General features: G+C 37.8%; 1 protein-coding gene across 6 annotated transcripts in view; it reads left to right on the forward strand.

Annotated features, from left to right (window-relative positions):
* The window catches only part of SPAG9 (sperm associated antigen 9), a gene marked incomplete at its 5' end in the record, with an annotated part of 139,796 nt that overhangs the window by 61,899 nt on the left and 56,689 nt on the right, over positions 1 to 21,208 (forward strand). For 3 of the 6 annotated variants that reach the window (XM_080826253.1, XM_080826254.1, XM_080826255.1), the window contains 2 exons: positions 1,813 to 1,907; positions 7,570 to 7,720. In XM_080826253.1, coding sequence (XP_080682379.1) covers positions 1,813 to 1,907; positions 7,570 to 7,720 — 246 coding nt within the window. Of the gene's footprint in view, positions 1 to 1,812; positions 1,908 to 2,621; positions 2,783 to 7,569; positions 7,721 to 18,042; positions 18,085 to 21,208 lie in introns of those variants that run through there. The other 3 variants (XM_080826257.1, XM_080826258.1, XM_080826256.1) reach the window with 2 other exon arrangements.

Raw genomic sequence — 21,208 nt, forward strand, 5'->3', positions numbered from 1 at the left:
AGAGGCAGAGAGAGAGAGGGGAGGAAGCAGGGCTCCCCACTGAGCAGAGAGCCCGATGCTGGGCTCCATCCCAGCACCCTGGGATCATGACAGGAGCCGAAGGCAGAGGCTTTAATCCACTGAGCCACCCAGGCGCCCCAGATTTACTTGTCTTAATTCATGCATCAATTCACCTTTCTGTTTATTTGAAGTAAACACTTTCAGATTGACGTATTTAATTTTTCTACATACATGCCAAGTAAAATTTTGCCAACAAAAATGTGCTTTTTAAAATTTTATGTTTGTTCAAAAGCTTGTTTCTTTCAATAGTTATGCTTTTAATATGCTACAATGCATATTTCAAGTTATATTGAAATTGAAATCCATGTTCACACAGCTAAAGTTTAGAAACTTCCATAGCTGTTCCATGCCTTTTTAAGCATTCAAGGAGTATTCAAATTTTAAGAATTCAAAGTCCCAAGAAAAGTCATCAACGTTTTCTTGTCTACTTTTCAAATTTACATTCTTTTAGATTGCTAACATACCTTTTCTTATTCTTTAAAATTTATTTTTTCTTATCCTATCATGTTAGTATCTAGCAAAGGCCTTTTGAATTTATGATTGAGATTTTGAATTTTACATGTTTTATTGCCATGTAAATGTAAAAGTGGAACTGTACATTACCAAAAACTGAATAGGATTATAGAATTTCTTATCAGTTTATATACTTGATATTCTTGACGCTTTTACCTCCATATTCAGCCTATCTTATGGCTCCTTATCCAAGATTTAAAATCAGCACTCTGATGGGGCACTTGGCTGGCTCAGTCAGTAGAGCATGGGACTCTTTGTCTCAGGGTTGTGAGTTTGAACTCCACGTACATAAAAATAAAATCTTTAAAAGGTAAATAAATAAATAAAAGTAAACAAAATCAAAGTGCTCTGATTTTTCATTTTATTTGCTGATAGATGATTACATTAAGTAATGATACCAATAAATTAACAATCAAATGTAAGAGAAAATATCTTAGCATTCTTTCTTTCTTTCTTTTTTTTTTAAAAGATTTTATTTATGTATTTGAGAGAGAGAGGAAGGGTGTGTGTTTGCGGTGGTGGGGGAGGATGCCGGCTGGGGGAGAAAGAGAAGCAGATTCCTGCTGAGCAGGGAGCCCGACCTGGGGCTCAATCCCAGGACCCTTAGATCATGACCTAGATCATGACCTGAACCAAAGGCAGACACTAACTGAGCCACCCAGGTGCCCATATTTTAGCATTCTTTTAATGAAATCTGTAGGCACAGGAAATAAACATCTTAGTATTAAGTTAAATGAAATTACTTTGTTAATTTGAAAGTGATATTTACTGTGAATCCTTTGTAAAATGGGAAAACACCACCACATCAGAGTATGGTTTCTTCTCAAGTTTCATGTTAATTTCTTTATTGTTTCCCATTTTAGTGAATGGATTTCTCTAATGACCTTTTATTTTTATCAGCGGTCTTTTATCACCTCCTTCCCAATGCCTATATCCTAACGTGTGTTATTTATGTCAAAATTATATCTTTTAATAGCATCACATATTGTTGAAAAAAGTTTTTGCTATGCTAAGCAACATGTTGGCTACTTCTTTGGGCACCAGCATCCTTAAATGTAAGCATTTGCATATATTCCTTTGCCATTTAAAATTTTTTCATCCTTAATATTCTTTTGCATGGAACTGTGGGTAGTCTGATAAGTATGGAATTTCTACAAAAATGTTTCCCTTGTTAAAACACTGTTTTTATTTCAGATATTAGCCTTAAAATTTGCATATTTTTTTCTTTCTTCAAAATAGATGATCCATAATTATATGGAACACTTAGAAAGAACAAAACTTCATCAGCTCTCAGGGAGTGAACAACTAGAATCCACAGCTCATAGTAGAATTAGGTAAGCTTTGTCAAACATTTTGCCTTGAGAAAAATCGAAATAATCTGTTTGTTTCTGTTTCTCCCTGTTCTTTAATCCTGGAACAATAGTTAGGCCGATTCACAAAGCTCTCTCTGAAAAAGCATGGTTGGAATGCTATAGGAGAGAATAGCATAGAAAAATAGAAACAGCCCTCACTATTGAAAAGGTAAATCGTGAGCCATGCCATCTAAGCAATGTATCGAGGTATTTTGATTGTTTTGTAATGCTCAATGGAGATTATACTAGGTTTAAATTTTTCTGATTTGTGGGGGTGCTGAAAATTGTCATTTCTCCTGTACAATTGGTTTAAAGTCCTTTTTGTTACCGAGAGGCGTGTTTGAAAGGGTTAGACTTCTGTTTGATGTAGGAGTGTGAATAAATTATGTAGATCTCCCAAGCATTGTAGCCAATGAGCTAAGCCAGGACTCTTAGTGGAGAGGAAAATAGTTAATAGGCGGGCTGTCGCTCTGGATTGCTGCATAAATGCTAGGAGCAGCAGCTCTATGGTTATGAGGTGGGGAGAGCAGGATGACGTCATCGCTTCGGAGCTGCTGCAGGATGGAGTGGAAAGCTGCTGCTGATGGCATTGTTTTTGTGGCAGCAGCTGAATGACAGATCCTCACTACAAAGATACCCCTTTGGCCCCTGTGTAGGCCTCCTGGTTCGGGTGTTTCACCATGCCAGCACAGCGCCATGAGTCCTGGATGCATGCTGCTGTTTGTGTTTGGCTTTGTTGGCGGGGCGGTGGTCATTAATTCTGCTATCTTAGTATCTCTCTCTGTTTTGCTGCTTGTGCACTTTTCTATTTCTACCGGTGTGCCAGCTCTGACGCAGAACCTACCAAGGATACTCAGGTACTCTAGTCTCTCTTAGAAGCCCCTGTTTAGTTGGTCTTTATCACATTTTTAGCTTCACGGGTCTGCTTTGTAACCATTTCTGTTGCAGATTGAAACAATGGAAAATGGCCTGAAGCTAGGATTTTCTCTTCTTATTTGTAGTCCTTTATAGGCCATCACCTAGGGATACGGCTTTGTCTTTGGAAACTACCGACTTAAGAAAAGGATTTTCATATTGTACTTATGCACTAGTACAAGGTCAGTGTGGTTTTGTTTTAGGCAGAGTGTTCAGAGAGTAAAGGGAGAGCAAGAGTAAAACATTGGTCCAAGTTTATACAACCTCTGTGTTTAGCATCTGAGCATTTGGGGGCCAGTATCTTTTATGCTGAGACTTACAGTCAGGTAGACACAGGCCATAGGTATTTATTTTGTTCAGTTATCCTTTGATGGACACTTGGGCATCATTTTTGCAATTTTTGATAGTAACTCCCGGGAACTGACAATTTAAATATTTTCTTTCTAAAAAAAATATATTTTAAGGTGAAAGGATTTAAACCTTTTGGGGCCAGGAATGCATTTTCCCCCTCATTATTTACACATCAAAGTTGTGAAAGCTTTACAAAGCCTATTCACTATTGTTTTGTCAGATGTTGCCCTTTCTTTGTAGACTTGGGTGACAAATATCCGTGCCTGCTTGTGGGGGTAGTCATTAATCTCTGGAGCTTTGCTGCTGCTGCTCACTCTGCTCACCCTGTAAGAACGTCTTCTACATCTACAATTTCAGGGTTGGGTGTCTTGTTTTCCAACTCCTTAAACTAAAGGCATATGATTTGTTCAGATTTCCCCGTTGTGCGGCGGTTTTAAAGGAAGGTTCATGGTGTTGAGCTTTTATTATTTAAATGTTTACTTAAAATCCTCAACTTGTGGATTTAGATAAATTAGGAGGAATTAAACTAGTAAGTTCCCTCAAGGTGTTCTTTTTATTCATTGGTCGGTTGGTGTTTAACATTAGTTTAAGGCCCTGAAGTCAGATTTCATCTATGATCTAAAATTAGATACTTGGCCATTTATTTTCTTTCCCGATTTTATAAAAATTGTAAGAAATCTTACCACTTTTGTATATTTAATACACAAAGATTAGTTTATATGTATATTTAGGCTTTTAGGAAATTAAAAAGACCTTAACTCAAGAATATGTAAGATTAAAATAAGACTAATTTGAAAGGGCTGTGTAAGGTTTCGGTCTGTTGGAGACGGCAGTGCTGTGCTGTGCCACGCAGTGCCGTGTGGAGGGGAAGAGGCTTTTGAGCTGGCCCCGAGGCTAGAAATGCTCTGCCACATGGGAGCTGTAGGACCTTTGGCAAGTCACTTAAAATCTCTGTGCCCAAGTTTCCTCCCCTGACGTTCTTACCCTTTGGATAGTTTTAAAAATCAGGTGTGAGATGATGATTTTTTTATTTAATCCATTGCGAGATATTTAGTGAGCCAAACAAGTAAATACTTTGTGGTCATTTATATATGCATCCCATTTTTAGCAGAACTGTTTTCCAGAACTCTGGCTATTTTACTGATAAAATACCTTGTGATTAAATTCAAAAAGTTCCTTGACACAAATTTGCTGATGATGTAATGGAATGAAGATATCAAAGTCTTCAATATTAAGATTAAATTGTCAAGAAATAGGTAGGTTCCAAGGAAAGTACGTGGGCCTTGGAGGGCAACGGGTCTGACTTTGAGCCCCATCTCTGTGAATTACTAGTGCTTAATGTCTCTGAACTTCACTTCTCCTACTCTGAAAACTGGGGAAATAATCCCTATTTCCATATGAAGATTAAATGAGATAATTAAACCATCTTTTGTGCTTGCTACATGGTGAATGTTGAACAATCTTTTAAAAATTTTATTAATGGTTATTTGTTTTAAATGTGTATAGAGCCAAGAAGCTATTTCAAAACATAATTGGTAATTTATTTATACACAGGTTACATTTAAATAACCAACTAAAAAATGAATATATGGAGCTAAGTTTTTAAAACAATATAACAAGGATTCTGATAGTTGAAGATGGCTTTGTTTCTAAACAGTGGCAGCATATTGAAACATATAGAAACCCCCAGGGTTTAAACCTGTTACTTGATGTTTTTCCAAATGTATCCCCATTCTTTTTTTTTTTTTTTTTTTTTTTTTTTTTTTTAAAGATTTTATTCATTTATTTGACAGACAGAGATCACAAGTAGGCAGAGAGGCAGGCAGAGAGAGAGGAGGAAGCAGGCTCCCTGCCGAGCAGAGAGCCCGATGCGGGGCTCGATCCCAGGACCCTGGGATCACGACCCGAGCCGAAGGCAGAGGCCTCAACCCACTGAGCCACCCAGGCGCCCCTGTATCCCCATTCTTTGGTTTCTTCTGTGAGTTTCACTGAAGCACTGAATATATACAGTACTAAACATGCGCACCAACATAATTTAGGACATAAACATTGAACTTTCAGGGTGTTTTTTTTTTAAAGTAGGATTCTAACTGACTTGGATAATTACATGTCCTCTCTCCCCTCAACTCATGACTTCTTATTAGTAAATAAGAAGAAAAAACTAGTATGTAGTAATGTCGTTTTCAAGCTTTGAAACAGTGTGACGCAGAGCATCAGGACCTTCTTGATAGTCTCTGAAGAAAAATGCCCTTCCTCTAGAGCAGTTTCTAAATGATTAACACAAGCAGTATAAAGGCGCGTGAATTCTACTGGTATTTTGGATTGTACGCTTAGTTAACAGGAGTGGAAAAGCAAAACTTGGCTCCATAGCAGACTCTTTCATCCAGTAGTTTTATACTTTTTCTTTATTTGATATGTGTGAAAACAAATGTGTTGTCTGTCATTCATATAGGAAGATAATTCTAATGACTGGCCTGTGTTTTGATTTCTGTTAGCAGTGTGATGGATTTGCATGAAATCTGTATTATCTTCTTGCTTGTCTTTGCTTTTTGGGTTAGAGAGCTTCCATTAAACTATCCCATTAAATTCACACCATTTTTGCTTAAGTTATTCAGATACGTTAAAAAATAAAAAGCCATTTAGTAGCTCTTAGATCCTTACATTATCGGTTCTCAAAATACTACCCCCCCCGCCCCAAATTGAGGGATAAACATCAGACAACAACTTTTTATTTTGTCAAGTATGGATGTTAAAACAAAATTTGCTTTCTAGTCATTGTCATCATCATTTGATGAAAGAAAGAGCTTTAAAATCAAAGAAGCAGAAAAGATGTAGTAAAAGGTCCATCATTCTCAGGAAAGAACAGGTTCTATATGTTTATGTGTACAATATGGCCTATATCATCCAATAAGGATATAATAAATAATGTCTCTTCACTGTGAACTTAGGAAAACTTTATTGATGAGCCAGCGTTAAGGAATTATTAGTCTAAACAGATTAGCTGAGTAGTTACTTTACTTTTTGTCATTTGGTTTTCTGGAAGCTTATAGACACAAACTTATATTTGTTTTTAAAATCTAGCCTTTTAGTGTGCAGCCTACCTGCATTTAAATTTTCCTAAATCAAATAGGTAAAGTACCCAAGTGTAAAGAAATGATGAATAATTAGCTAATAGGGAAAAGTCCTGTTTTATTTCCTTGTACATGCACACCTTTAACCAAATGCAATCTCTCAATCCTTTCCCTTCACCCAATCTTTAAGAAGGAGTTCTGACAGTTTTACTAATTACTAATGTAATTAGGAATGGGCGAGCATATCCTTTTTGTTAAGTGAAGGCCAATTTCAAGAGTCTTAAGTTTCTTGTTATAAAAATGAGCTTTCAGAATAAAGGACTTATTTAGCAAAACTGAATATTTTCCCACTCCCCCCCACGTTTATTTATAATCTCAGTGTTTCTATTCTAATTTACATTCTTACCAGTATGTATGTGTTCCAGGAGGCTCCAAACCTTTAGTGTCTTTTTTTTTTTTTTTTTTTTGCCAGTTTCTACTTTTTGGGTTAATGATCCAGGACAACCTCTTCCTAGGCTGGTTGCCACCTTCTAAAAAGCCGTTTTTTATTTGTAATCTAGGTATCACCAAAGGATATGTTTCTTGTTGAAATTCTGTTAGTATTAAAATTGTAACTTTTTGTTCATTGAAATTTCCCACAAAACATTGGAAACCCTACAGTCTTTTATAGAATTTTTGGGCCGCCTTGTTTGGAAAAACTAACAATGGTGTTCTCACATGAACTGTGATTGAAAGGAAGGCATGTATTGGTTCTGTAGAAAAGCTTTCCTGCTGTTAAGGATTAAAACTCTTGGAGTTTATTTTACCACTTAATCAGTAGTCCTGATTTAAATTATACATCAATTTTCTGTTAGGCAGAAAAGATGTACCCCGAAGAGGCTTGGGCAAATAACTAGGTATTGGTTTGAGGATTTGGGAAGTGTAGAAGCAAGGGTGGGATTCACTTCCAAAGGAGGAGGTTGCCAGTTTTCCTAGGGCTAATGTAAGCATGAGTGAAAATTTAGTAGCTTGTGTCCCTGTGAAACCAGACCAGAGACTGCTCCCTAAGGGAAGAACTCATCAGTAACTTGCAAGATTTCCTAAACTATTAGTTTACTACTTTTCCTAGTTAATTTCTTGGGCTAATTTGAACTTCTGAGAGTATCCTTTTTCTTTGGTAAGTGTACTTGTCTAGATAGGCAGATGTTATTTTTTAAGCGTGATTATTCTAAAACAGTGACATCCCAGGCTTATTACTTATAGTCATGATGAATAGAACTTAGAAAGGAATGAATGAATGCTTAATTTTTTTCTCCCCTCTTCAATAGAAAAGAACGTCCTATATCATTAGGGATTTTCCCATTACCTGCTGGAGACGGATTGCTTACACCTGACACTCAGAAAGGTGGTGAGACCCCTGGATCAGAGCAATGGAAATTTCAGGAATTAAGTCAACCTCGTTCTCATACTAGCCTGAAGGTAAGCTTCATTCTGCCAAAATCTTCAATTTACATTGTATAAACTTTCGTATCCAAATTGAAGTACTAGATAGCTAAAACATAATAAAATGAAAGTTTGTATACATGTTATCATGGAAAACTAATGCCTTTTATTTATTTATCTTTTGCCTTTCTTTTAAAATGGAAATGAGCTCTTCCCAAAGAGTTGGGTTTTTACTATTCTTTTTCAAGTTATATAGGAAAACAAAGTCAAGCATTTTTATATCTTGATTAATATACTAATGACCAAATTACCAAAATTTCTATTTGATTTAGGCTATTTTGATATTTATTTGGTCATACAAGTTTTAAGTGGGAAAACTAGTGAATGTAATAATGTTTTTTAGAATTTAAAATCATCGGTACCAGAAATCCTTGGTTCACTGTTGGAAGCTTCACAATTTAGTAAGGCTTCGTTTTTTTTTTGTTTGTTTGTTTTTGTTTTTTAAAAACGTGATTTTTTTTTCTTCAAACCTCTTCATAAAGCAATATCCAAAAGGATATTGTGTTTAGGTAAAAAGGCCTAGTATTAGTTCGTTATAGATTATACTTTTGACGAAGAACATACCATTGAATATAAGTATAATTAATAATATACTCTAAGAGGGAAGATACACTAATAGTTTAGAAAGTATTTAAAGTTGGGGCCCCTGGCTGGCTCAGAAGAGCATGCAGCTCTTGATCTTGGGGTCTTAAGTTTGAGCCCCATGATGGGGGTGTAGAGATTACATTATACATACATACATATATATACATGTATACATACATAAACTTAAAAAAGTCAAAATTATATTCTATATCTTATAAAGTTGATTTTTGTAAAGAAAATATTGATTATAAAAGAATCTTGTTGTATTATAACATCTATCATAAAACAGTTAGGCCACCTCTAATGAATACAAATAAATTACATCTTACCTCCTTTTCTTGCTTCCTTTTTTTCCAAAGTACTTATTATGGTCTAAGCGCTTAAAGATAGCCCTTCTACTTTTAAAATACTAAGTCATTTACTTAATTACTTTGTCTCTTTCTCTTCATTCAGAAAGTAATGTCCATGTAATCTGTTTACTGCTGTCGCAGTTAGTCGTGGCCACTCAGAAGGTGTTTGTTGAATGAATTAGTTTTAGATGTTAGGAAGACTTTTTGGGGATAATATAAATGGTCTGTCAGCCCTGGTAGGTAGATGCATTTTGAATCATTTCATTGCCTTTTGGAATGTGCTCAAAACAGTAAGCAATCAATAAATATTTGATAGCTTTTCTCCCACTGAAAAGTATTTTTTTTTAAATTTTTATTTATTTGACAGATCACAAGTAGGCAGAGAGGCAGGCAGAGAGAGGGGGAAGCAGGCTCCCTGCTGAGCAGAGAACCGTATGCGATGAGGGGTTTGATTCCAGGACCCTGGGATCATGACCTGAGCCTAAGGCAGAGGCTTTAACCCACTGAGCCACCCAGGCGCCCCCTGAAAACTATTTTTAACAGTAAGACTGACCTCTCCCTTTCCCCTGCTCTTTTCTTTGTTGCTCAGTTTATGAGAAGCTAATCATGAAGCTAGCTGCTCAGTATCAGTCCCCAGTGATGCTGCTAGGAAATGCTCTAATTCTTTACTCCTCCTGCCACACTGGCTTCTTTTTAAAAACCTGCCTTTAGGTTTACTAGGTCTTCCAAAACACCCATCCCTCAATTCGCCTACTTACCATATCCCTTTCCCAAAACAAAATTAAGTAGGAGGGATACTTTTAGTACATCAAAAATGTATACCATATGGTAACTATATTTTAATTATATTCCAAAAAGGAACTTTAAAGAGAAGATTATTATAATTCTCTTGTTGCTTTAATCCAGCAACATGCTGTGACAGAACTTTATTGAAAGTTATAAACTGATTAACAGATTGTTAATATGCGCTTAAGCCTGAGAGGTTTTATTTGTATCCTCTTCAGAGATATGAAGACAAGTATTTCCCAGAGAGTTTCTAGAATAAAATCCTCTCTCTCTCTCTCTCTCTCTACTCCGGTCACAGAGCCACTAAATGAGATAAAGGCTCAACAACTATGAATTCCTAGGAGCGGAGTGGTGCATTACAAAACAGCAAAAGTCAGATTTGTAAAGTATGTCTAATAATTAGGACATACTTTATTATTTACCTGGCCTCTTGTCTTTCTCTAACTTTATGAAAGGCTAGGAGTTGGGTTTAAGAGTTCACTTATGGACCATGTCTCTTATACCCACTGGTCTTGGTGTCCTTGTGTGATAGGAAGTGGGCTAGACTGATTTAAAGTTTTCTACAACTTCCATTTCTCTGAGAATTTTGGGGATGACCTAGCTGTATTTCGGGCATGCTTTGCCTTTGTTATGAAAAAATTGAAGGTGAGAATTATAATTAAGATTAATTTTACTAGCACATTTTCCTGTGACGTAAGGTTAAGGTGAAAATGTTCCATGAGAAAACCATATGATGGGGTTATAACCTTTAAGGAAACAGAACTACAGGAAGCTTTATGGCAGAAGAGTGGCAATAGAGAGGATTTGCCAATGATTGTAATGTTAATGGTCCTTCTTTGTTGCTGTATTGCAAATTTCTCACTGTGAGAGAAGAGTTGTAGCCTATAAGGTATTGTATCTTCAGGTACTGGAAAATCTTCCAGGAATGATGCATCTAGAAAAGTATACACGTAAAAAGAAGTGTTCGTACATACTGTGCTTCCTGTATCATATTCTTCTGGGAGAGATTAACAAATAAATAAAGCAATAGATTTAAAATATTGAGATGTAGTGCTGTGTGTGTGTGCATGCATGCACATGTGTGTGTGATGTACTGTTTCAAAAAAGCAAGATAAGGGGTGAGAGTAAGTAGGGTGGAATGCTTGCTTTAGGGTGGCAAAAAGGAAGGCTTCTTGAACAAGGTGATATGCTCCCTGACACGAGGGATGTACAAGTGCATGGAAAGGCCCTATGGCAGGGGCAGACTGGAATGTTTGAGAAATGGTTGTTTTCACCCATCCTCTCCTTTGAGACTTTTAGTCTTAACAGCTTTGCTGACATGCCTTTTGTCAGGTTTACCTTCTAAATATAATTGGAAATTCTCATTCCCACCCTGCCTTGTAGCAGCATTTGACACATTTGAATACTTCCTGCTTCTTGAAATGCTGTATTCATTTTGTCCCCAGGACACCGCATCCCCTTATGAGTCCTGGACTTCTTCAGTTGGAGTTCCCCAGAGCTTTAAGCTTCTCTCTACATAATCCAGGTAGCTCAGGTTCCATGTCTGTAAATGCCCTCCATACATTGGTCACCAATCTGAATCTCCGACCCTGATGCTTTTCCTGAACTCTATGCTGCTGAATCCATTTGCATTCTTTTATAGTTTTCCCACATATATATTTATGTCCTGCTTAGGTCACCACTAGTAGAAATAACCTTCTTTGATGGCTAATCAGAATGCCACAGCTTATACAAAGCCTCATCTGACACCCCGTTAACGGCCCTCAGATCTAGTTTAGAGATCAGTAGAAAGCAGAGGAATTTATATTGCATCATTAACAGAGATGTCTTACTGGGGGTGCTTCTAGTGAAATAGGTAAAAAGCAACTTGTGTTGAGTCACCCCCGCGGTTCTGTCAAAAACATATTATAGTGCTCGCTTCGGCAGCACGTATACTAAAATTGGAACGATACCGAGAAGATTAGCATGGCCCCTGCGCAAGGATGACACGCAAATTCGTGAAGCGTTCCATATTTTAAAAAAATACTTCATATGTTTATAAAAAAAAATTTCAGTGACAGATCTAATTAAAAAAAAAACAAAACACACATACACATGGCAGTAATGAAACCAGTGTGGATAGTAAATATCATATCTTCCTGAGAGGATCCCCCCTCAACTTTCTGGATAAATATATATTGTAACCCAGAGCTTCTAATTTCCATGAAATGAGACACTTAAATATTCCTTTAATAATCTTTCTAAAGATTCTAATAACTGGAATACATTAGCATGAATTCCCCCCCAAAAAAATGTATTATAAAAGTGCTAAAGGTGGAGGCGCCTGGGTGGCTCAGTGGGTTAAGTCTCTGTCTTCGGCTTGGGTCATGATCTCAGGGTCCTGGGATCGAGCCTCGCCTCAGGCTCTCTGCTCAACAGGGAGTCTGCTTCTTTGCCTACTTGTGATCTCTCCCTCTATCATAAATAAATAAAATCTTTGGGGGGAAAAAAAAGTGCTAAAGGTGGGAATGAGCAAAAAACATTAAGGTAGGATTGTTCATTCAACTGAATTATATTCACAAATAAGAGGCAAAGAAGGAAGGAATTGGAGAAGAAAAGGCCAAGAATAACTTGAGACAGTCCTGAAGAAGAACAATAAGAATAAGAACTTGCCCTGCTAGATATTAAAGGTTACTATAAAGCTGTAATTACTTACATGTTGTAGTAATGCATTATCTGCCCTTCCTCTTTCCTTTCTGCACAATTCAGCCCGGAAGCTGGTCGGTAGGGCAAAGCAAGGTTAAGTGTCCATAGGGTGAAGTGGGGTGGAGATGAGGCAGGTATATATAACCTGAGCAAGGTCAGAAGTATATCCAGTTAGGGATAGGCTGTTGTAGAGTCAGGGCCCCAGCAGTTGAAGGACATCCATGCAAAGGGGCAGCCTGGCTTCAGGGTGTTAGATCTTAATCAGGGTAATGAGGGCTTCCCCAAGGAAAGGCAGTCCAGGGTAGGGTGTGGGAGCTTGAGCAGGTGAGTGGGAATGGGGGGGGCAACCTGGAATGGAGAAGCAGAAGATGTACAGGGAAAGAAGAGCATTGGCTGGAAGTGGCAGAGAAGAGAGACCATAAAAGACTGTGGCCTCAGATATTCAAAGGACAAGAGAACTTAAGAACGGAAGCCATTGTTAGCAGGGTCATCTGGTATGGATAAGTCAAGTACGATGAGGATTGAATTTGTCAATTTGTAGGTAGGTTTGCGTGGTTTAAGTTGCAGGACCAGTAACAGGAGTGAACGTGAGTCATAAAAGGAGGAACGAGAAAGTTTCAGGACTCAAGACAGGTGGTTGTAATGGGAGGAGGGAAAAGGGTAACTTGAGTCAGGAGAGTGATAGAAATGCTACTCTTAGAATGGAAGACTCTGGGTTGTTTTGTGTGCTTAAAAGAGTCCAGTAGAAAGAGAAATTGAAAACAAGGGAGTGAGGGAAGATCATTGATACATCAGAATCGTGGAGGGAGGGATCTACTAAAGTCTACTTTGTTGATGGGACACCTCAGTTTTTCCTAGTCCTTTGCTATTATAAACAATGCCGTATTGAATTATACATAATTATATACTTGTATTTATGATTCCCATAAGTGGGATTGCTGGATCAAAACGTGTATTTAAGATTTTGATGGATATGCCAAATTGCCTGCCAAAACCCATTTGTCCTTTCACCCAGCGATGTTGTTCAAATTATCGCTTTACACGTTTAGAGTTCAGATGGCCCTTCCTTGTGTCCAAATAAGGAAAGAGAATGACGTGTTTTAGGTATCATTTTAAGAGTCCTGTACATAGAATTTTCATGCTGTTTTCCAGACCTTGGTTGGTATCAATTGGCCAGTGATTTCACAGATGCCATCTAGTTTCACATATGCACACATGGATGTGTGTGCACTTATATGTGTTTGCGCGCCTGCGCATGCCTAAAGATGGATGTGTGAGTGGCTACATATTGGATATATACTCCCTCAAAATACTTTCTTCTTTGAAGGGTCTCCTTCAAAGGTGATTGTTAGTAGAATGTGACTTTTAGAACTGAGAAAAATAATTTCAAATAAAAAGCAATTGGATGGATGCCTACTTGTCAAAATTTTAAGAGTTCTAAAACCATATGACTTGAAATACTTGAGTAGAAGGCTGTGAGAAGCCCTTGTCAGCAGGGTTTGGTATGTAAAGCCAGTGGTCAATGTGTGCTGCATTCTTCAGGGGATGTGCTTAGCATACAGAACAGGAAATGGCTAAACAGAGCCAGCATTCTTGTTCAGAAGAATTTTCCATCCTCCTCCATTTGTGGCTAACAATTTAGTTCCTATTTCTTTAGTTTTTCCAAACTTGGATTTCTATAGTAGTTGAAACGTATTCCTGTTTCTTTTGTGATTAAGATTCCTATTATAAAATGTGTAACTAAACATTTCTAAAATATTAAAACTCTCAATTTTTTAACTTTATTTTGAAATATTTTAGACTTTAGGAAAAGTTGCAAAAACAGTGCAGAGTTCCTTTGTACTCATCACCCATCATCAGCAAGTGCTAATTACCATAGTGTATACCATTATTAAAACTAAGACAGTTGACATTGGTACAATATTATTAGCTAAACTGTAGGCTTATATTTGCGTTTTATGAGTTTTTCCTACTACTGTCTTCTGTTCCAGGATCCAGTCCAGGATCCCACATGGCACTGAGCTTTGTCTTCTTGGTCTCTTCCCAACATGCGACAGTTCCTCAGTCTTGATCTTGGGGCACAAGGAACATTGGTTAATTATATTGTAAAATGCCCCACAGATTGACCTTCTCTAATGATTTCTCATGATTAGATTGAGATCATATATTTTTGGCAGGAATACTGCAGAAGCAATATGCCTTAGTGGTGGTTATTAACCTTGACTGCTTGGTTTAGCTGGTGTGTGCTAGATTTCTCTGCTGTAGGGGGTGGGGTGCCTGGGTGGCACATTGGTTAAGCCTCTGACTCTTGGTTTTGGCCTAGGTCGTGATCTCAGGGTTGTGAGTTTGAGCCCCGTAGCTGGCTCTGCACTCAGCAGGGAGTCTGCTTGAGATTCTCTTATTCTCCCTCTCCCTCTGCCCTTCCCCCTTGCTCTTGTGCATACATGTGCACACACTCTCTCTCTCTAAATTAATAAAGATTTTTTAAAAGTATTTTGGTAGATACACTTCGAGAATGTGCGAATATTGTGTTTTTCTTCAAACTTTTATCTGCTTATTTTAGTATCCGTGACTGGATCTTAACAGTTACTGCTGTGATGTTCCAATGGTTATTTTCTATTTTCTTCGTGGAATTCTTCTGTAAGTGTGAGGCCTTCCTCCTGCCCTTCTTTCCTTTCTTCTTTTTTTGTTTGAACTCATGGACATTTATTTTATTCTGTAGGTTATACACACATGGATGTGTGTGCACCTGTATGTGTTTATGCACCTGCGTATGCCTAAAGATGGATGTGTGAGTGGCTACATATTGGATATATACTCCCTCAAAATATTTTTCTTCTTTGAAGGGTCTCCGTCAAAGGCAATTGTTAGTAGAATGTGACTGTCATTTATTTTATTGCTCTAATTGTTCCAGCTTTGGAATCAGGAGCTTTTTCAGGTAGACTTACGTATCTTTTCAACATACCCCATACTTTTTTGAGTACTTCCTTCCCGGCACCATAAGATCCTCCAGGCTCTTAGTGTTTTCTGTGTCCCAGCCCTACAGTCTGCCGCTGCTCCTGGGAGCCCTGGTTCTTGTATGTAGGAACCAAGATCTAGGCACTAAATGTGCTTGTTGCTTGAAATGTGATTGTTTCTTTGATGTTTATGTTGTGGTTTTCCATTCATTTATATTGTGTATTACGTCCTTTTGGATTTTTGTATTTGTGTTTAGAATAGGATAAAATAAAAATAGAATTTTAAGAAAAATGGGTTGTATGTTTTAATATTTCATGATTTCGCTTGTGACATAGGATAAGGATTTTCTTCTGTAACTTCAATTTTTATTTGTAAACTTTATTACTCACATATATCCTCATTTGATAAGTTCAGGAACCATCCACAGCTCAGGGTTGGGGTTTGAAGAGAGAAATGGTTGCAAATATACTCCTTTTAATTTTTTAGTATTTTCTCCCTATTTATTTATTCATTTGTTCATTCATTCCTTCATCTTTGTTGAGGTATAATTGACAAAATTGTAAGATACAGGGGACTGGAACCAGATCTTTCTTAGTGGGTGTTTAAAGTGAGATTTTTTTTTCTTTTTGACATATTTACTGGGTTGTGTGTTGCCTAAGATGCTAATGTTTGTTGAGAACAGAAATTGGTAAATATCTAAATAATACTATTTGAAAATGATGGTTTTTAAAGCTTATGTTTCAAAGGTGGCTTCTTTTGAAGTAACTGACAACATAAGCATTTATTATATTCTTATTGACATTAAATATTTAAATAAGCTTTTAGAATAGGAAAAATAACTTTAATAATTACCTGTTGAAAACAAATTACCTTCTTTTTGCATTATATAATATTTATTGAGTGCCCACTATGCCAGATACTAGAAGTGATATTATAGTGTTCTCAGAGTCCAAATATTTTATAAAACAGGATTAATTTTTTAATGTTAATGCAGTTTCCCAATTTTAAATAATATTAAACAATCTAGACCAAAAATAAAGTTTCTCCAACTCTAAATTCCACTACTTTCCCCCAGGCATTGAGTAGTTGGTGTATCTATCCTTCAGACCTTTTTCTTTTACATATGCACGTAGATAATACACACTCATAATATCTTTGTAAAATAAATGCTATATGCTTTATAGCATATAGCTTATACTATACTATACTACTATACTATATACTAGTAAACTATACTATACTATACTACTATACTACTATACTATACTATACTACTATACTATACTACTATACTGCTTGCTTTTTGTTTTTCATGAAAAAATGTGTGTTTGCAGTCTTTCCATTTTCATAGAGAGAGCGAGCCACCCAGTCCCCCCACCAGCTTTTGATAAATTGAATAGTTGAGAAGGGTTAAAGATGATGATAACCCAGAAGCAGAGATCATATAAACAAACCTTGAGAGGCGGTCTAGTTTCTATAAAGTGAATCATGCCTTGCTTATCTGTGGCTTTTTGAGAGAATTAACAGAGAGCCCACAGCCATATTTTAATCTTTCAAGAAGACTTTGATGAGTTTCCAGACCAAGAATATTTAGAGCTTCTGGTTGCTTTGTGTTTTAAGAGAAACATTTGTCTCAGGGCGCCTGGGTGGCTCAGGTCGTCATCCCAGTGTCCTGGAATGGAGTCCTGCATCAGACTCCCTGCTCAACAGGGAGACCGTTTCTCCCTCTCCCTCTGGTGCTCCCCCTGCTTGTGCATGGACTCTCTCTCTCTCTCTGACAAATAAATAACTAAAGTATTTAAAAAGGGCGGGGGGGCCACCTGGGTGGCTCAGTTGTTAAGCATCTGCCTTCGGCTTAGGTCACCATCCCAGGGTCCTGGGATGGAGCCCTGCATCGGTCTCCCTGCTCTGCAGGAAGCTTGCTTCTCCCTCTCCCACTCCCCCTGCTTGTGTTCCCTCTCTCACTGTCTCTCTCTCTGTGTCAAATAAATAAATAAAATCTTAAAAAAAAAAAAAAAGAGACATGTGGCCCCTGAACCATATCTCTTAAACTTATTTCTTGTGTGTGTCTTGTACTTTCTTAAAAACTTAAAGTCTGTTAATTAACATATAGTGTATTATTAGTTTCAGAGGTAGAGGTCAGTGATTCATCAGTCTTACATAATACCCAGTGCTTATTATATCCCATGTCCTCCTTAAAGTCCATCACCCAGTTACCCCATCCTCCACCCTCTCCCCTCTAGTAATTCTCAGTTTGTTTCCTATGATTAAGAGTCTCTTGTCGTTTGTCTCTCTGATTTCATCTTACTTTATTTTTCTCTCCCTTCCCCCATACTCCTCTATTTTGTTTCTTAAATTCCACATACCGTGAAACCGTATGAAACCATATGGTAATTTGTCTTTCTCTGACTTACCTCACTTAGCATAATACCCTCTAGTTGCATCCACATCATTGCAAATGACAAGATTTCATTTTTTGTTGCCTAAGTAGTATACCATTGTGTGTGTATGTGTGTGTCTATATATATACACACGCACACACATACACACACACACCCCACATCTTCTCTGTCCATTTATCCGGTGTTGGACATCTGGGCTCTTGCCATAGTTTGGCTATTATGGACATTGCTGCTATGAACATTGGGGTTCAGGTGTTCCTTCGGATCACTACATTTGTATCTTTAGTGTAAATACCCAGTAGTGTGATTGCTGGGTCATAGAGTAGCTCTATTTTCAACTTTTTGAGGAGCTTGAAGGAGATGTTTTTAAGCCAAATCAAAACAAACCCCCCAAACCCTCATTTTAACATAGTAGATTTCAAAGATCTTATTATCCTGAGAGCTAGAGCAAGCCAAAGATACTTAGAAATATGCTAACACCTAGTAAATACAGGATCTTGTTTTCTCTTGTATATTCTTTCCTTCTTTCCAGGTCAGCAGGAGTCCTGAACCGCTGAAGGCTATAGAACAGGAGGTGAGAATGGTGTTTCAACTCACCGTACAAAAAGTGTAGAAACTCAATTAACTATTGGTTACTTATTCAGCTGCTATTAGTAAGACATCTAGTGCTCAGTTTGAAAGACTACTGATGTTTTTCACTGAAATACAAGAGAACATTGTTTCTGTGGTGGTTGCTAGTTCTTTACTGTAATCTATAAATTACTCCTTCCCTAAAGACAGCATTTTAAAATAAAGGAGAGGGGGGTGCCTCTCAGTCAGCTGGTCATGATCCCTGGGTCCTGGAATGGAGCCCCATGTTGGGCTTCATGCTCAGCGGGGAGTGCTTCTCCCTCTCCCTCTGCCTGTTGTTCCCCCTGCTTATACACATGCATGCTCTCTCTCTCTGTCAAATAAAATCTTTAACAATAAAATAAAGGAGAGAAAATATAAGTAAATCCTATGAAAATTCAGCCTGTTTCCATCTATCCAGCTTTAGGTAGGGGACACACAAATACCCTTGCACAAATTTGCACAAATATCTTCCTCAGGACATAATGTACATAACTTGTACGTATCCTGGAGACAGCCCCAGTGTGTCATTATACTGTAGGCTATCTCCCTGGTTGAACAGATTTCTTAAGCTTCAGTGAGGGCACTGTTCAGCTTTAGTCAGCAAACATCTGTTGTGAGCCTTCTTCATGTCAGGCTTGATACCCTGGGCATTAGGGATATAAAAACAAGTCTTTTTCCCCACTCACTGTGGGTGAGGTCTCCTGCCCACCCAAGTCCATGGAAACCCTTCAGCTGATCTGTGACAGTGAAAGTGTCCCCTTTCTTCAAAAATACCCTCAGGGTTAGGACATTCATACCTCTCCTTTAATAATCAGAATTTTTCTCAAACCTACAGTATAATTAACATCTAGATTTATTTCATCTAATTGTGTCTAGAATTAGGGTTCTTAGTGTTTCTTTGGGTCACAAAGTCCTTTAGGAATCATAGTTAATGAAACTTTCCAGAAAATATATGTACACATAGAATTTTGTGGTTCTGTTATGCCATAGAGTTGTAAATCAAAAGAGCTTAACCACTGCTTCAGACATTTTACTTTTACTTGTGGGGAAAGAAATGTAAACATAAAAATTAAAATATAAGGTGATAAATGTTAGAGTGGGGATGCATGGGGCTGGTTTTTGTAATTTTGTCTTTTCTTTCATTAGGCTTAAAATCTTTGAATAAAAAAAAAACAGGCTTATATAATAGAGTTGCTTGCCCCTTTATTTAGCTTATTTCAAATGAAGGCAGGCAGGCTACTTAGGAAAACTCTACACTAGAGCCTTTCTTTACTTCTGTCAAGATTTTATTGATCAAGAGAGAGTGTGCTCATGCAAGAGTGAGAGGAGGGGCAAAGGGAGAGGGAGAGAGAATCACAAGCAGACCCCATGCTGAGTGTGGAGCCCAGTGTGGGGCTCGATCTCACAACCCCAGAGATACATGACCTGAGCCGAAACCGAGAGACAGATGCTAAACCGACTGAGCCACCTCAAGGTACCACTCCCCCCATTTCTAAGTTGTCCATAGATAATTTCTTTTTTAGTTAAACTTACGGTCTCTCAGAACATAAATAGTTACAGGGCAATGCTGACTAACACATGACATAAATATTCTGTGCAGGACTGAGCACACGAGGGAGGCATTTGATGAATGGAAAAACTGAAAATATTTTGTAAAGGATTATAGACTTTTAGCCTGATATATAAAACCAGTAAGAAAATGGCACAAAGGCCAGATAGCTTTCACCATAGTATCTCAAGTGAAGCTAAAAGTAATGATACCTATTTTCTTTTTTTGTGTGTAGTAAGTTCATACAGAATAAAATTTACCATCTTTCTTTTCTTTTTTACTCTTATTTATTTGAGAGAAAGAGCATGAGCGGGAGGAGGGGTGGAGGGAGACAGAGAAGCAGGCTCCCCGTTGAGCAGGGATTCTGGGGGTGGGGGGACTTGATCCCAGGACTCTGGGTCCATGACCTGAGCCCAAGGCAGATGCTTAACCACCTGAGCCACCCAAGTGCCCCAAGAATTTTCTGTTATTTTGCACTTGGTATTTTATAAGCTTACTGTTGAGACTAAACGTGATATACTTTATCTTTTAAAAGATTAACGTTTAGATTTGTCTGTCTTCATTCTTTCTAAGTTGGAGGCATTGTTAGTGACAGAATGACATAATTTCTTCCATATAACAATACGGTGCCTCCAACCAAACACTGTAGCAGAGGCTTGTCATGTCAGTCCTTTCCTACTAATCTTGGAGGATTATGTCACCACTGCCTGGGAGACCAACGAGAAATGCCTCTTTTGAAAATGGTTTTCAATTTCAGAGCTTTTCTCTCCTCAGCTCTCCCTGAGATACAGAAGTACAACCCACACAGTGAGCTATTTTAATGAGTATAAAATATTTTTATATGGTAAAACTATAAAAGGTAAGTTACAGATAAATAAATCTCATGTTACTTGGATAGCCCATGACAAATTTAAAATTTTCTTCTAAGCAGATCCTAATTTACCACTTCCTTGTAGTCCCAAACCTTTAGAATCCCTAAGATGGCCCAGTCCTTTTCCTGGTTTAGGTTCAGCTCTCTTGTTTGCTTTATTTGGTACTCCCAGATCCACAGATGCATTTGGGGAGGAAGACTTTTTGTCAAACTTTTTATGTTGTGAACTGTTTAATTACTAAGTAAATTTGTTTAAAGATTTTATTTATTTGAGAAAGAAAGAGTGAGAGAGAGAGAAAGAGAAGGAGCAGAGGGCAGGACAGTGGGAGAGGGAGATGCAGAATCCCCACGGAGCAGGGAGCCCACTGGACATGGGGCTTGATCCCAGGACTGCAGTGTCATGAGCTGAGGGCAGCCACGTAACCCATTGAGCCATCCACGTGCCCCACTAAGCAATTTTTTTTTTAAGGTTGAAATAACTAGACATTGGGGGTGGGGTGATAGGGAGGAAGAGGAAATCATTTCTCTTCTTGACTTTTACTTGAGAGACAAATGACAAGTACAAGATAGACTTGAAGGGACACACCTCGCTGGCTCAGTCAGTGGAGCGTGTGACTTGATCGCACAGTCATGAGTTCAAGCCTTATGTTTGGCACAGAGTGTACT

The sequence above is a fragment of the Martes martes genome, assembly GCF_963455335.1.
Source record: "Martes martes genome assembly, chromosome: 16".
Classification (NCBI taxonomy): Eukaryota; Metazoa; Chordata; class Mammalia; order Carnivora; family Mustelidae; genus Martes; species Martes martes.